At 46.6% G+C, this 16666-nt stretch overlaps 1 protein-coding gene across 4 annotated transcripts in view; it reads left to right on the forward strand.

Annotated features, from left to right (window-relative positions):
* The window catches only part of COLQ (collagen like tail subunit of asymmetric acetylcholinesterase), a 57342-nt gene that overhangs the window by 13416 nt on the left and 27260 nt on the right, over positions 1–16666 (forward strand). For 2 of the 4 annotated variants that reach the window (XM_072726813.1, XM_072726816.1), the window contains exons 2-3: positions 12038–12150; positions 13296–13397. In XM_072726813.1, the coding sequence (XP_072582914.1) occupies positions 12038–12150; positions 13296–13397 (215 nt within the window). Of the gene's footprint in view, positions 1–5524; positions 5954–12037; positions 12151–13295; positions 13398–16666 lie in introns of those variants that run through there. The other 2 variants (XM_072726814.1, XM_072726815.1) reach the window with 2 other exon arrangements.

Genomic DNA, 16666 nt, shown 5'->3' on the forward strand with positions numbered 1-16666 from the left:
GGACCTCAGAATGTGACTGTATTTGGAGCTGGAGCCTTTAAATGAGGTGATTAAGGTTAAATGAGGCGATAAGGGTGGGCCCTAATCCAATCTGACTGGTGTCCTTATAAGAAGAGGAGATTTGGATACACAGAGATAACAGAGATGCTCAAAGAGAGGAAAGGCCACATGAGGACATAGCTAGAAGGTGGCCATCTGCAAGCCAAAGAGAGAGGCTTCCAAACCTTCCAACACCTTAACCTTGGACTTCTAGCTTCCAAAACTGCAAAAAATAAATTTCTGTTAGTTAAGTCACCCTGGTACTTTGTTATGGCAGCCTTAGCAAATACACCCACCAAATAGATTCTGCAATTGCTTTGATTTTGCTATATTTACTCTACCACATATCCCCTTGTCCCTGCATCTTCTGTTTTTTGGAGTAGATTTCCAAATGAATCACAGATTCATTGCTTGCTTTGAAGAGTAAACTATTCAACAGAAAAGGTTGATGTTTGAAGCCTGCTAGCACACGTGATTGAATCTTATGTGGCCATAATGAGGAGCAACTAAGATTGTCTATTTATGTGAGTTTACAAACCAGGAAACTGGGGCCCAAAGATGAGTAAATGTAAGGTTTGATTAAAAAGGCATGCAATGAGGTGTTGGTAAACTTCTCTAACACCAGCTGGCCAAGATGACATCTGCCATTCTTCCTGGGCTTCTGTGCCCATTCTGGCTGGCTGGTAGTGGGGGAGAGAGGTTGCTACTTTGTGCTAGTAACCAAATCTCTGGAAGTCTCCAGTGTCAGACCATCTGGATTCAGTCCTGGCCTACTACCTACTGGTTGTGTATGATCATAGGTACATCCCTAAATCTCTGAGCCTTGGCTAAAAATGAAGATGATAAATCTAATACTTCATACAGTTGCTGTGGGAACCAAAGAAGGATATTGAATGCTCACAGAATAGTTTCCATTGTTGGCACCTCATTACCAGGTTAGGGTAATGCTGTCTGCTGTAATAAATAAGCACCAATATTTTAGTGACTTCATTGAATCAAAATTTATTTTATGCTCACCTAACTGTCCAGTGTCTGGTTGGGGGCAGTTCACCTCCATGCTGGCCTTCAGGGATGCAGGCCCCTTTCATGTGTGCCACCACCATCCCCTCAGGTTTGAGTCCTCTGTACCCAGGCAGAACCATTGGCAAGAAGGGTCGAGAGCCCCTAGCTATTCACACTGCAGGAGCTGGGAAGTACAGCCACTTCTCAGGGATAGCTCTGGCCTATGGAAGGAGGAGCCCCCATTTGGGGGGAGTGCTAGCCTTCTCTACACAGCCACAACTCTGAGGGGGGCTCCTAGATGTAAAGTCCATGGCTGGGAGTTAGGAGTGGCATGAGCCTGCTAGCCAGGAAAGGGCCAGACCAGAGGGAAACCTCCCTGCTCTATCACGAGAGCAGTGAGCACAGCAGGAGAGGTGGGAGGCATAAAGATGGAGAGCCATCCCTCAAGGGCTGGGCAAGTTGGCCAACTGGAGGGCCCCTTCTCACAGGGCTGTGTGCAAGATCCCTTTTGAACTCTGACTCCAGTTCTGTACTATCTGTGTGACCTGGACCAAATGACAGCTTCTCCAAGAGTCCTTTTATCCTCTGTAAAATGAGGATAGTGGTGCTTTGAGGATTAAATGCAGTGGTGCATGGAAGTGCAGTGTTGTCCTTGTTTCATGATGAGGATTTTGCTAAACATGGGCCTGCAAGTATGCAGCACAGGTGTCACTCCTTCCTCTCATCTCAGGGAGCCCGATACCAGGAAGTCATGAGCCTCTATCCTCAGAATCCTTCTTAACATGATGTTTCAGAAAATCTGTGCCAGTCAGTTCACATTAGCAGATAGGATGAAAACTCTTTGATCTCCAGATCCTAGACCTTGCGCTTATTTGTTTCTATATCCATGTGGCATACAAGGACTTGGCACATAGGAAGCATTCAATAAATCGAGTAGAACCTGTTATAGGGCTCTCTTGGAGGTGGCATTTACTTGTTGAAATGGTAAAGAAGACTGTTCAAGACTGTTGCCCCAGGTGGCAAGCCGGTCTCAAGAGGAGAAAGAGATTGGGCTCAATTCTGAATGCAGTAGGAATGAGTGGGGATTGATAGCCAAAGAGCTAGTTGGAAGCGAGGGTGTCAGTGGATGGAAAATTATTAAGAGGAAACCTCAGGGATAGGGGTATTCTTGCTAAATTCACCTCTGAAGGTGAAGGCAGATTGAAGGCAGACCAGGGTGCTGAAGGCAGACCAGGGTGCTAAGATAGCAAGGGTAGGGGGAATGAGGAACTTGCTCAGCTATCAAGGGTGGGGATTCACTCTAAATTGACTTTGCCAGATTCTTGCTAAACCTAAACTCTGCCAGGACATACACAGAAACCCAAGTCCAAGGCCTTGCTGAGAACCTGAACAAAGTTGGGAAAAGGAGAGAGTATTTGTCGGAAAGTAGGACCCATATCATCCAATCTACATCTCTGCCCACCCAGGTTCGGGGATGAGACAGCAGACTTGAGGTACCCTGGGACTGGTGGGACCCTAGGCTATACCTTTGATTTTTAAATTCTTTTTAAAGATTCTATTTATTCATGAGAGATACACAGAGAAAGGCAGAGACATGGGCAGAGGGAGAAGGGGGCTCCCCGTGGGGAGCCTATTGGGGGACTCAATCCCAGGACCTGGGATCACACCCTGAACCAAAGGCAGACACTCAACCACTGAGCTACCCAGGCATCCCTAGGCTATGCCTTTAAACATGCAGGGTTTTTGCCTCACACTGGAGACTCTGGGTCCTGGGGGAGGATGCCAAGTTATCCAGCCCTCAAGATCTCTCTATGCAGCAGGAGTGAGAGACATAGGAGGAGAAGAAGCACAGAGGACTCTGCTTTGACCCAGAACAGCAGGGAACAGGCCTGCATGTGGCAGAGGGGGACAAGACTTCTGGAACGGCGCCCAGGGAGGCCGCATTCCAGAAGTGGACTTCTGGCTTGGTTGATAAGTACCAGAGCTGCAATTAAGACAAAATACTGTGAATATGACACCTGCTGACAGCTGCAGGAAGGCCCCGGAAACCTTTATTATGAATTAGATTTTGCAGGCCACTCTGCTGTGGTGAGCTGATGCCTGGGTGAAGTAACCAGTGGGAACTCAGCAGGCCACCTGCCTCGAGGGCATGGGATGGCTCACTGGGGGAGAAGGGGAAAGAATGTTCTTCAATCCCTGTCCAGGGCCCTTATGAAGGACTGTTTAAGTCTCAGAAATCCTAGCCCATGGTAGAAGCCAGAGCTAGAAAGGGCTTAGAGCTCCTCTGGTCCAATTGCTCCCATTTCACATTTGGGGAAACCAAGGCCCAGAGGGGAAGTGAGTTATCCAAGGTGACACGGCACATTACTGGTCACACCAGGCCTGGAGAACAGGATTCCTAATCTCAGGCTGGCATGCTTGGCAGGGCAGTTAACAGTAAGTCGAGTTTACATCTAGGCATCTGACTCAAGGAGATTTGGCTCTTAGTCCTTGGAGAGATAGAGAATGAAACAGAATAATACAGGAAAGTGAGTTGCAGAAGGAGAGCAACATGGAAAAGAGACAGAGATTCATGAGCCTGAGTCATTAGGTCAAAATAGAGATTCAAACATCAGAGTGGGATAAGACCTCAGTGACCATCTAGGCCAGTCTCCTTTGTTTTTACAATAAAGTGCAGCTCAGTGGTTTACATGTGTCAACCTTTATTTATTTATTTATTTATTTATTTATTTATTTATTTATTTATAAATATTTTATTTATTTATTCATGAGAGACACAGAGAAAGAGGCAGAGACACAGGCAGAGGGAGAAGCAGGCTCCATGCAGGGAGCCCGACGTGGGACTCAATTCCAAATCTCCAGGATCACACCCTGGGCTAAGGCAGCACTAAACTGCTGAGCCACCTGGGCTGCCCCATGTGTCAACCTTTTTAGGAACAGTCTGATGTTGAATGGTAAAAAGGAAGTGCTTTTGGTGCTGAAAAGTGGCAAAATTTCCATCTCCAAGGTTTTTTTAATGGGATTTGAAAAATAATGCACTGTGGGGCTATGACCTAACACAGAAGAATTTGGGAAAATGTGATGCTGATGATATTTCCACAATGGTCTGGGATTTTAGATTGAGCACTCCATGCCCTTCATCCTTTCTCTGATGTCTTAGACTCTGTTTGTGTGAACAGAAGGTAATGCTCCAGGCAAGAAACAGAACCTAAACCCTTTCTTCCCTTTGAAAGGAGCTTCATCTTGGTACCAGCAAATCTTCTCTGCTTTCAAAGTTCGGCTCTCCTCTTCCAGGAAGCTTCCCCTGATTTCTCACTTACATTCCTCCCCCCAACTGGTATCCATCACTTCCTGGTACAAATCCCTCTAAACATCCCCAGCCTTGTGTTAGCCACTTCTCTTTTTGTCCTTTTTAGTACAAAATCATTATCTCTGAAAATGTCGATTTAAGAGCCCTGTTCTATTCCAGGAACTCTGAAATCCTTAGCTCTAGTACTCACAATAATCTAACAAGATGAGTCTTGCTCTACCCATTTTATAGATGAGAAAATTGAGACTCAGAGGGAATGAGTAACTTCCTCAGCGTTATACAGCTAGTAAGTGGCAGCCTGGGTAACTCCAGACTGTGTTTGCTGACTCCAGGGCCTATATTCTTTCCATGACACTGAGTGACACATGCCAGGAACAGGAACTGTGTCTAGTCATTGAGTCTTGGAAACATTTGGCGTTCAATATGTGTTTATGAATTAATGAAACAATAAATGAATGAGTGAATACAAGGAATAACATTTCTTCTGAAGGCTATAGCTCAGGAGTCAGCCAACTACAGCCTGCAGGCCAAATCCAGCCTGCTTCCTATTTTTGTAAATAAAAATTTAATAGAACACAACTACGCTGCTTTATTGTCTGTGGCTGCTTTCATGTATAATAGTAGAGTTATGTTGTAACAGAGACTGTGCAGCCCACAGAGCCTAAAATATTTACTATCTGGCTCTTTCTGGAAAAAGTTTTCTGAATCCTACAATAACTGATGATTTCTACTAACCTGGTTAAAACAACGGTGCTTATTGCTAAGTACTAATAATCTTGTCTTTTATGATCTAGAATTTTGTGCGTGTGCATGCATGTGCATTGGGTATGATTATAAAGTTATCAGATTCCACATGTATCTGGTGTATGCTATTTTATTATTTTATAGGCAAGCTTCATCCAAGAAGGTTTACTTCACTAGCCCTTTGGATATATATATATGTTTATATATATGTATATATATATATATTTCTTTGCATATCTGTATATATATTTTTAATCTTTATAATTTTAAAAATTAAGTTTATCTTTGTTGGCAGCACCTTGGCACAGACATGGTGACAGAGATCTTCCTTGAAGTAGAGGAGGACAGATTCCCCCAGAACAATCACAGTGGGGGTGGACTTTGAGGCTTGCCAGAACAGTATTGACAGGGGCAGTTTCTGAGCTAAATGAAAAGCAGCCTTTTAGACGGATTGCACTCCCATTTCCTCTTGGCTGGCAAGGGCGATCAGTATTCCTTGCTCCCAACCTCACCTCCTTCCTTGGGACAGGGGCATTCTTCTTCCCCCAAGCTGTCCCCACTGTAGCCTCTCTTGAGGCCAGAACACCGTGTACCTGTTTCTGCTCCCGGGAGCTGAGTACTGGCCTCTGGACCCCTGGCATCTGGGGCAGAAGCAACACCAAAGCAGGGATTGGCTGACTCCCACCCCAAATGCCCAGCTGGGAGTGCTCATAGGCGTGACAAATCTCAGCCTGTCGCCAGCGTGTGTTCCCTGGCCAGTCCCTCCTTGGGCCTTGCCCACAATGACTGGTCTATCACTCAGCTTCACTCACCTGCTCACCATTTCAGGACTGCTCTGTTTCTCAGCTTGCTGCTCAGGTGAGTTGTGTGTGTGTGTTGTATGCCTGCATATATGATGTGTGCATTGTTTAGAAAAAAGGCTTAGAAAGCAGACTTGAAAAAAAAAAAAAAGACCTGTTCTGAGTGCTTTCAGCAGTCTTTAAGTGTTAAACTTCTCGATCAGTGTTGGAATTGCACATAAAAGGGATTTGACAATGGAGTTGGTGGGGACCTTGATATACACTCATGAGCGTGTGTGTGTGTGCTTGGGTGTGCCCCTTTTGTGACCTTAACTTTGAGGTCTGAGGCAGGCGGCTGCTGCTCCTTTGGCTTTGAAGTAACATCACACACTATGGTCTGGGGCCAGCCATGGTATTGGGTGGCCGAGATGTTGTCCATTATTCTCCAGGCTGACAGCTTGGGTCATGTGGCCACACTGCCCCAGAGACAGTAGCCACCAAACTGCCAAATCATATCCTTTGTAGGTTGTGCCCTCACCTGCTCCCCATATCCACTCAGGCAAATTGCAAGATGGCAAATTCCTACCTTGGTCTTTCAGAGCAGTTCAAATACTTTCAACTTTTAGGATCAGAATTTGTTTTCAAGATGTGTGGGGTATGTGTAGGGGTTAGAGAAAAGGTATAGGGCATAGCCTTCTCTGGAATATGTGAATCAGGAAAAACTTTGAGCAAATTGAAATGAGCTATCATGAGAAATTCACTGTAGCTGAGACATCTGACTCATGGTCAGAACACTCAGTGCTGCACAGAGCATGTGTCCTTCACCTCTTCTCTCCTTTCGTCCTTCTGCAAGTTCCAACAGGCAGGGAGAGGCCTCAGAGTGGGAGGAGGCGGAAGTAAGAAGCTGAGCAGTCCCCCAACTCTGAGCATTTGCAGAATAGGTAATATATGGCTGCACCTAGAAGTTTCCCACCCCGCAAAGGCAGGATGTTTATGTGACTTCTTTCCTTTGGTGGCTTCTAATGGTACATTTGCTTGATTGAGCGGTGGGGATGGGGGAGTTCTTCTTGCTGCAAAAAACAGGAGGCAGAAACAGGTTGTCTTTCATGACCTACTGATGGGCTGGTCTCATGAGTGGGAGATACAGGTGGATACAGTGGAGATCCTGGTATCATATGTATGAAAACAGAATTTGGAGATGGTTTGGGCCAGACTCCTTATGGTGTAGGTAAGGAATCTGAGTCTCAGAAATGAGCTGTGCGAATCACATGGTCGCTTGCACCCAGACTCATACCCTTTTATCCAAGTCCCTATGTTTTCAGGAGTAAGTGCGAGTAAATCACACTTTCCAAGGATGCACCCAAGAGTAAGTGGGTATTGAGTGCAAAGGCAAAGTCAGCATCTGCAATGGCAAACAAAACAGAAACAAAAACAAGACACTTGCCACAAGCCTGCATTAGACCTAGCTTTATTTCTACCCATGATTTGGCACTGCAGTGGCCATGTACAGTATGACTTCAGTGTCTTTAAGTCAGGGCAAGTGGTCCTGAAATTCCATGGGAGTTGGCGTTTCCAAGGCAGCTGCCTGGGCTTGAGCCACATGGCACACCCGGGTTTCTGCAGGCCCCATGTTCATACACACATGATTGTTTCCATTACCACAGAGCCTGCTGGGGCTTTTCCAAGCTGGACCCTGGGCTTAGACACGATTCCATGGAGGCAGCCTAGTCCTGAAAGAGACCCACAGGCCACTCAGATGACACTAAAATAGACATGTGAAGTCCTGGCTTAGTTGACAGGGAGGGAGGGGCGGGAAGCTGTTCCCAAACACATCCACCTGATGGAAATATTCTGAGTTGGAATGAGCCGTAAATAAACTAGACTGTGCTAAAAACAAACATCTCCAGGGAGTTTGGGGGATAGGCAGAAATAGATGCTCTTCACCTGCTGAAAGTGAAGTCAAGGTCAAGGGGGAAAAGGCAAGGAGGGATGAGGAGAGGTGAACAATGCAGATGCCTCAGCAGGAAAAGCAACTGATAATTTATGTTCACCAAAGAGTTCTCCAGTTTCCAGGAAGAAATAAGAGAATTGCTTTTAAATGATTCGGGGGGGATCCCTGGGTGGCGCAGTGGTTTGGCGCCTGCCTTTGGCCCAGGGCGCGATCCTGGAGACCCGGGATCGAGTCCCACATCGGGCTCCCGGTGCATGGAGCCTGCTTCTCCCTCTGCCTGTGTCTCTGCCTCTCTCTCTCTCTCTCTATCATAAATAAATAAAAAAAAATTTAAAAAAAAAATAAATAAATGATTCGGGGTCTTTCATCTGTGGAAGACCGCACCTAATGTAGTGTAAAGGGAGGCACTGGAGGCCATACATGGCCTGGAAAAATCAATGGCGAGGAGTGCATAGAGCCATGTGAATGTGCAGACCTCTCAGGTGCCCCTGGCTGACAGAGGTTTTGCAGAAAACCACAGCCTCGGCCAAGAGCGGCAAAGGAGGAACTTCCACTAGGGAGCGCCGAGAGGGTTCTGGATGCTGGTGCGCGGCTGCCAAATTCCCCATGTGCCCAAGGCAAGGGACACAGTGGAAGCTGCCCCACTGAGCTTACTCTGCACTCCAGGAGAGCTACTTGAAGGAATTTGAAAAGGAATATGATTGGCATTGATGTCAAATTTTATGACAATGTACTGCAGTGTTTTTTTCCCCTGAGAGAGAGAAAGCAGCTCATGACAGGTGGAATGGATCTGCCACTCACAGCTAGGCCATGGTGTTCTGTTGAATGAGAACAGTTTCAGAGCACAGCATCAGACAAGGCCCAAGACAAAAAAAAAAGGCCACTGTATCACCCTATCAGACACAGACAAAACCTGACCACCATCCAACCACACAAATGGCCAACTATCCGCCTGTCCTTGCTAATATGAGTGACAGCTGCTGCTTTACTACCCACAGCTTCAGTCTCCCTCTGCTCTTCTCTTCTGCTAGATAAGAATTAAGATAGTTATAGACTAACTTTCACTTCCTGACCCCATCCAATCCAGAGCGAGTCCAGACTTCACTTCCTCAAGTCTCCCCCACCCGCAAGCATCATCTAGTGAAGGCCCAAATCCTAGAACAAATCCTTTCTAACAGCCTCTTACAAGATGCCCCGTGGGCCCCTGGTGTGCATCTTCCTTCACAATGAGCCAGTAGGGCCAGTTTTGTGCAACCACACGTGTGTTCCTGATGGTTTTTGGTTGTAAACCCTTGATGCTGTATATCTCAGGTAGTTGTTATGGGAGCCCCTTTCCTTTCTCTGAGCTCCTGACCTTTATTTCCACCCACATGTGGAAGAGTGTGGGGATCAGGAGGAAGAAGCCTAGAACCCTGCTGCTAATTGTATGACCTTGGGCAAATTGCTTCACTTCTTTGCTTCAGTTAACTGATCTGTAAAGTGGGGGTGATGATAACAATAGTACTTAACTTTCAGGATTGCTGTGAGGATTAGATGAATTTATATGTATGGGGCATTTCACTGGTGCCTAAGCATGAAGTAATTGTTTGGGATTTTTATTATTATTATTATTATGAATTCAGCAAGCATTTGTGGAGTATCTAGTGTATGTTAGGTACTGTGCTAGAACCTGGGGATTAAAAACTGGCTTACATCCTCCCAGAAAGCATTGTAGTCAGGGAGATACAAGGAAACTGTTTTACCCTATAGGTATGAGCTAACATGGGGTAAGCCCAGAGAAAAACATGGCAGGACTCTCAACCGTGACCTGGGAAATCAAGGAAAGCTTCCTGGTGGAAGTGGCACCTGACAGTTTTGATGAATGAATAGGAGTCTCTAGGATTAGGCTAGGTGTGGCTGGGAGGAGTGGGATATGAACAGAAGGACCTTGGCAGCCATTCAAGCTCCACAGGACTTACTGTCTGCATGTTGGGAGCACCAGTCAGGCATCTTTCTACCCCCCACATAGCCTGGTCCAGTGCCTGGGAAGGCATGTGCTCAAATGAACAAATGTCTAACCAAATTTGATAGCTTTCCCCACAAACCAGTACCTCTTTTGACTTTTCCATCTCCTACTCTGATCACTGTGGTCCCAGGTCCCTGCCATCTCAAAACCACCCTCCTCTTTCACTCCTACAACACAATGGCCCCTTCCTCGTTTCTTTCTTCTCAGTAATGTTTGCAGTGATCCCTTCCTTTTTTGTCCTCAACTCTTCCATGGCCCTGAGAGGCCACCTCCACATGTGGCTGCTGTAAGATTATATTGATTTTTTAAATTGTGTATGCAGAGGCATCCAGGTGGCTCAATAGGTTAAGCATCTGCCTTCAGCTCAGGTCATGATCTCAGGGTCCTGAGTTTGATCCCTGTATTGAGCTCCCTGCTCAATGGGGAGCCTGCTTCTCCCTATCCCTCTGCCAATCTCCCTGCTTGTGCTCTTTTTCTTTCTCTTTCTCTCCCTCAAATAAATAAGTGAAATCTTAAAAAAATAAAATTGTGTATGTCTATTGTATAATTTGTTAATTTCATTTCAAGGTAATAAAAGGGTCTTCACAAAATATTTCTTACAAAAGGAGGCACTGGGTCAGAGAGGACTGAGGACTACTGGCACAGGTCAGTGGAATGCTCCTCCACTGGAGAGTGAGTGTGTGGATATGCATGGAGCAGCTGCCTAATGTCCACAGACAGGTCCTGGAGCAGAGGGTGCAAACAGTAGACAATCAGAGGCCCCTGAGAGATAAGACAGAAACTGGATTCAGGGCCAAGAGGCATATGGTGAGTGACCTGCCCCATATTCTATGAGGTCAGAGGTTCGACTAAGGAATGGAGGTGAGGATACCATCATAAGACCCAAACTGGATACTGTAAAATTATAGCTTGTGGCAAATATGGGTATTACTGTTGTGAATATTCTAGTACATGTGTTTTGGTGAACATATGCCTGCTTGTCTGTTGGTAAATACCTGTGAGTGAAATTGCTGGGCTATAGAGGTTGCCTGTATTCAGTTGCAGTAGACAATACCAAGCAGTTTTCCAAGGAGGTTGAACCAACTTACACTCCCCCTGGCCAGTGTATGAGAGCTCTATTTGTTCCATGTTCTTGCCAACATTTATTATTTTCTGTCCTTTTCATTTTAGCCATTCTGGTGGGGTATGTAGTGGTTGTCAACCCAATATGCAGCAGCTGTGGAATGGATAAGCAGACTGTGGTCTAGCCACATAGTGGAACTCTATTCAGCATGAACAACGACAAGCAACAATCTGAATGATCCCCATGAATGCTACAATGAGCAAAAGAAGCCAAACACAAGAGTTCATATTGTTTGATTCCATTTATATAAAGTTCCAGAATAGATAAAATGAGTCCGTGGGGTTGGAAGTCAGTATGGTGGAGAGGGAGGAGCACAGAGATTGGACAGGAGCTTACAGGGCTTGTGGATGCTGGGGAGTTATGTGTTTTGATTTGGGGGGGAGGGCGGGGCTGGCTTCGAGGGTGTGTTTGCTTTGCAGAAATCTGTTGGGCTGTAGACTCATGATCTGCATCCTTTCCATAAGGTATACTTCAACACTGAGCATACACTAACGTTGAACATGGGCAAGACCCCATGTTGTATAAAGCAATCAGGGTCCAGGGCCCTCCATTCATCTCCTCACACCCATGTATTGAGTCATTAAACTGTAAACTCTTTAGTGAATATGGGTGACACCAAATGTGTGTGTAGAGTCCAGAGTCAAATATATGTGTTAAATCAGGGCTCTGAGTCTCTTAAAATCAACACCACCTCAGGCCCTAGCTGCCCACTCCCTGAACAATGCCCTTTGAGCACACCATCAAAATAATTAGCAAACACTGCCTTCTGACCTATTAGAGGTGATTTATAGGTCTGAACTTTGCGTTCCTTGTCACATCTGCTAAATGACAAGTCAGTCCCAGAAGAGGGAGAAATGGACTTTATTATGGCCACAGTGTCCATACCACCTGCTTGTTTATCAACCATCTTCGTTTACTGAAGGCTGGGGGAAGGTTACATCAAGTAGTAAACAGAAGGCGCACTCATGTAAATGGATTAGAAATCAAACTCAGAAATCTCAGGTACCGCATGGGTCTCTCAGTGGGGACGACAGAGGCCCCGGCACTGACCCCATGCTAATGAGCAGCGATTTTCTCTGCACAGCCCTTCCCGGCCTGGATCAGAAGAAGCGTGGTAGCCACAGAGCATGCTGCCTCCTGACGCCCCCTCCACCCCCACTGTTCCCACCACCATTTTTCAGAGGGGGCCGAAGTCTGGTGAGTACCTTAGGAGTCATGAGAAAGTAGACATGCTGGCTCCCCAGTGCCTGCCACACCGCCCCCCCCACAGCCGCCTGCTTGAGGTGAGTGGCCTCCAGATTCTTTTTGAGGGATCCAAACCTTTACTCTCACGGAGCAGGTTGGACCCTAGAACAGGCATTTAGCAGTTTCTGGTGTGTGTCTGTTCTTCCACTGTCTTAAATAAGCTACGGAGGGAGATTCTTCGCAGCTGGAAATTGGAGTTGACAAAGTGTCCTGTCTTCCTGAGAACAATGAGGTGATTTAAAAACTTTTGAGACTCCCTACAGCTGCTCAGATATGGATTTTTCCCTTTCTTCCCAAGTATTTGTGAAATTCCCTCCCACAGCCTATACTGAATGGAGGCTGTTTCTGTGAGGTGATGCAGGAAATGGTGCCTTGATAGCCATACTGAGGCGTGAGAGGGAGCCCAATTTGGGAAGAGGGAAAGAGCAGGATTTGGGAAGCTGAGCTAGATGACAATGGGCCAGGATATTCTAGGGACTTGAGATTCTCAGATTTTTCCAGAAATTCTAAGAACTGTACTGCCCAGTGCAGTAGCCACTTAGCCATATGTGACTTGAACACTTTTAATGCAGCTGGTTCGAGTTGAGATGGGCTATTGATATGGAATACTGGATTTTTTTTTACTGGACTTAATATGAATAAAGAATGTAAAATGTCTCATGAGTAATTTTTAAATATTGAATACATGTTGAAATGATAACATTTGGGACATATTGGGTTAAATATATTATGAAAATTAATTTCACTTCTTTCTCTTTACCTTTTTTATGTGGCTACCAGAAAATTTAAAACTATATACGTGGCTTGCACTGGTGGCTTGCATTTTATTTCCATTGGACAGTGTTGTCCTAGATATTGGATAAAAGCCCCTGAAATGAGCTTCCTAACTCCATCCAAAGTGGCTATTCTATCTTTATAATCCATTCAAGCTAGGTATGTCTCAAGAGAGACCAGTAAGTGGGGGCCCAGAAGGTCATCTTCTTGAGACACCCTTTGGGTATCTTGAGGACTGGACTGCGGAGCAGGTCTGTGTCCAGGATGGTGACCCTTCTGTCCCCCAAGTCTGGCTTGTAACCATGTGTTGCTTTGCTTTGAAGCTGTTGTCCCCAGACATGAAGAATCTCATCCTGGAACTGGAGACCACGCAGTCTTCATGTGCACAAGGATCACTCGGCTCCCCTGGGCCCCCTGGCCCCCAGGTTGGTTCATTCCCCCAGATCCTCTCCTGTTGTCTTCTGTTCAGAGCAATGAAGCCCACTGGAGAGACTCTCTTAGAGCTGCCCTTTTTAAAGTAACATGGGGGCTGTCTTTCCTTCTCTAAGAGCTCACCTCCAGCTCCAGGGCCACATGGATAGAACAGTGATTCTCTTCTGGGTGAATTCTGACCTCTCAGCCTTGATTTCCTCATCTATGCAATGGAGATAATTACCCCTGCAGTACTGGATTTTGGGAGTGGTGAGGGGACCAAATGAGCTGCTGCCTAGATGGGTGGGATTATTATTATAATTATCATCAAACACTTGGTGACAGTGGGTTGCCCCTTCTGTGACCATGGACCCTTGCCAGTGGACCAAGGAGTGCCAGAAAGTGGAGGTAATGGGGAACTTGTTACTCTGACCTTCGTTTGCCCCCAGACACTGCAACCAGACAACACACTGCTCCCCACTAAAGCTAAAGGGAAGAGTGAGAAACAGGCAAAACGTTAGAGGGAGGCTTTTCTAGACAAACAAGAGCACTCTCCAGAGACCCTGTCATACAGACCCTGGCTCCTCTGGCCTGCATGGGAGCGGGGGTCCATCAAGGAGGAATGCTCCCTGGCCTGGAGTTTGGAGGTCTGCCATGGAAGGGGAAAGAGAGTACAAGCAACAGTCAGTTGCCCAATTGCCTTATGAATTCTGTTACCCCTTCCAGTTGCCCAATCGCCTTATGAATTCTGTTAACCCCTCCTATGGCTTCTGGTCACAGGAGACTAAGAGCCAGACTCCTCACCCTCAGTTACAAATTCTCTCTCCACCCCTGCCCCCTGAAGAGGACCCTCCCTGTCTCTCCTACCTTGTCTTATACCACCACCATCACCCACCCAATGCACATCTCTTGGGGCCTGGAGCATGCCAAGCTTCTTCCAGCCTTAGGGCCTTTGTGCTTATGGGTCTGAATGTCTGGAATGTTCTTCCCTCTGATTTTTACCACAGCCAACTCTTTTGTCACTCAGAACAATTTGCAGACCAGCTCCTTAGAAATACCTTCCTCAACCACAGTCTACAGTAGCCTTCCCCATCACACTCCATCCCAATGACCTGTTTTCATTCTCTGCATCATTTTCTCACCTTACTACAGTTTCCTTATTCATTTCGTGACTTTCCCTGGTCTCTTTGGTTTTCCCTTTGTAAAATACAGGCCCTATGGCAGTGACTGGCCAACTATGGCCTACAGATCTGACGACAACCTGTTTATTTATTTTTTTAAGATTTTACTTATTTATTCATGAGAGAGACAGAGCGAGAGGCAGAGACACAGGCAGAGAGAGAAGCAGGTTCCTCACAAGGAGCCTGATGCGGGACTCAATCCCTGGATGGCGATCACACCAAAGGCAGATGCTCGACTGCTAAGCCACCCAGGAATCCCGACAATCTGTTTTTATAATTAAAGTTGTATTGTCTCTGGCTGCCTTTGTTGCCACAGTAAGTGGCTGTGACAGAGATACTGTATCAGAGGCAGAGTCTAAGATACTTGCTATCTGCCTCTTAACAGAGACAGCTCACCCACCCCTGGTCTTGAGAGCAAGGACATTGTGTATCTTGTTCACATGTTGTGGGCAGTCTCCACCAGAGCATGGGTTGTCAAAAGTTCTCCATAAATTTTATTGGATGCAATAAAAACAGACCTTTGGACCCAGAATTGGCTGCTGCAGAGGGGCTGGGAAGTCTGCAGATAGGCGAGATGGGTACCCTAAGGAATACCTCTCAGGTGGATTTCTACCTTCCCACCTCTGGCAGTCTCCTCAGGTCTCGGAGCATGTGAGGACCACAGAACATGGGAAGGAAAGGGGGGTTCTCAGCTGACTTCAGACCAGCAGCTCTCCAGCCATGCTTGCCCATCTCGAACCTCACGCAGTCCATTCAAGTCTTAACGGAGAACGTGCTGCCCAATGGAAGGGGGATTTGCAGACCCCTCCCTTGCCCTAGAACACACTGTAAAATGCTGTTCCCAAGTGAAGTGAGATCTGCAGACGGGTAGCATTGACATCCCCTGGGAGTTTGTTAGAAATGTAGGATCTCTTCTCCCCTCCCCCTTCACACAGCCCTGCAATCAGAATCTGCATTTTAGTGAGACCCCCTAGTGAAACCTCTGCACATCCCAGTTTGAGAAGCACTGAGCTAGAGCACAGTGGCCTGGTCAAATCATTCCAGCCCATTTTAAGAAATGGAAAAAACAGGCTTGATAATAAAAAATGGAACAATGAAACAACATTCAGTCACCCTGCCTGGATGGTGCACTGTCCTGGGCCTCTCTTTACACTGGGATCACAGGCTTTGGGGAGCAGGGAACCTCTGCCCCTCTAAGTCACACTTTCTGGGAGCATCAGTGCCCCCTTGGCCTTTCATCCCCAAGGACTTGGCACCATCTACCCAAGCTGGCCTATGCAGCTCTGAAGTAAAGAGGCACAGCTCTAAGGGCCAGGTGGTGGGGCCAGCCCAGTCCCCAGTGGGTTACTGGGCAGGTGGCTGAGGAGGTGGGGTGGTGAGGCCACCCTCCCAGAAAACCCTCTTTCCATAAAAGGGAGCCCAGACCAGGAGGAATGGAGAGGGAGAGAAGCAGGGAGGAAGGGAAGGTGGGAGGGTAAAGGAAGTGATGAGGTGGGGGAAATGAAATGATAACTCTCTTCCTCCCCCCTCCCCTGAAACAGGAGAATAACCAAAGACAGTGATTCCCAAACTTATCTGTTCATTAGAATCCCCTGAGAGTTTCAAAAACCCATGATGACTGTACACCTCTCCTTGAGATTGTGATGTAATTGATCTGGGATATGCCTTGGTCTTTGGGATTTTTAAAAGATCCTCAGGGGATTCTAAGGTGGTAGGTTTGGGAGCTGCTGAGGGGGCTGTTTGGTATTTGGACAAGTCTCATAGGAATCTTATTTCAAACAGGCTTTGTATTAGGCGTGTTCACCTGCAGATCTTTGGGATGAGGATTTCCTCTCTGCTGTACTAGGGAATTTGGAAGCAGTTAGCCAACTGAGCATTTCATAGACGTGTGAGCAAAAAGTAGCTGCACTCTGGCTGTGGATGTGCCAAGCTTTAGTAGTAGGTGCTAGAATCCTGAAGCTAGAGTCCGCTCCATTCCTGTGGCTGGGCAACGTGACAAAACTGCTCCATTGCCTACATTCTTAACATCTTAAGAAAGGCTTTCACTGCAACTGGTCCCCAGAGATCCAGCACAGGAATTTCTAAGTTGGCTGTTCCTGTGT

Source organism: Vulpes vulpes, chromosome 11 (assembly GCF_048418805.1).
Source record: "Vulpes vulpes isolate BD-2025 chromosome 11, VulVul3, whole genome shotgun sequence".
Classification (NCBI taxonomy): Eukaryota; Metazoa; Chordata; class Mammalia; order Carnivora; family Canidae; genus Vulpes; species Vulpes vulpes.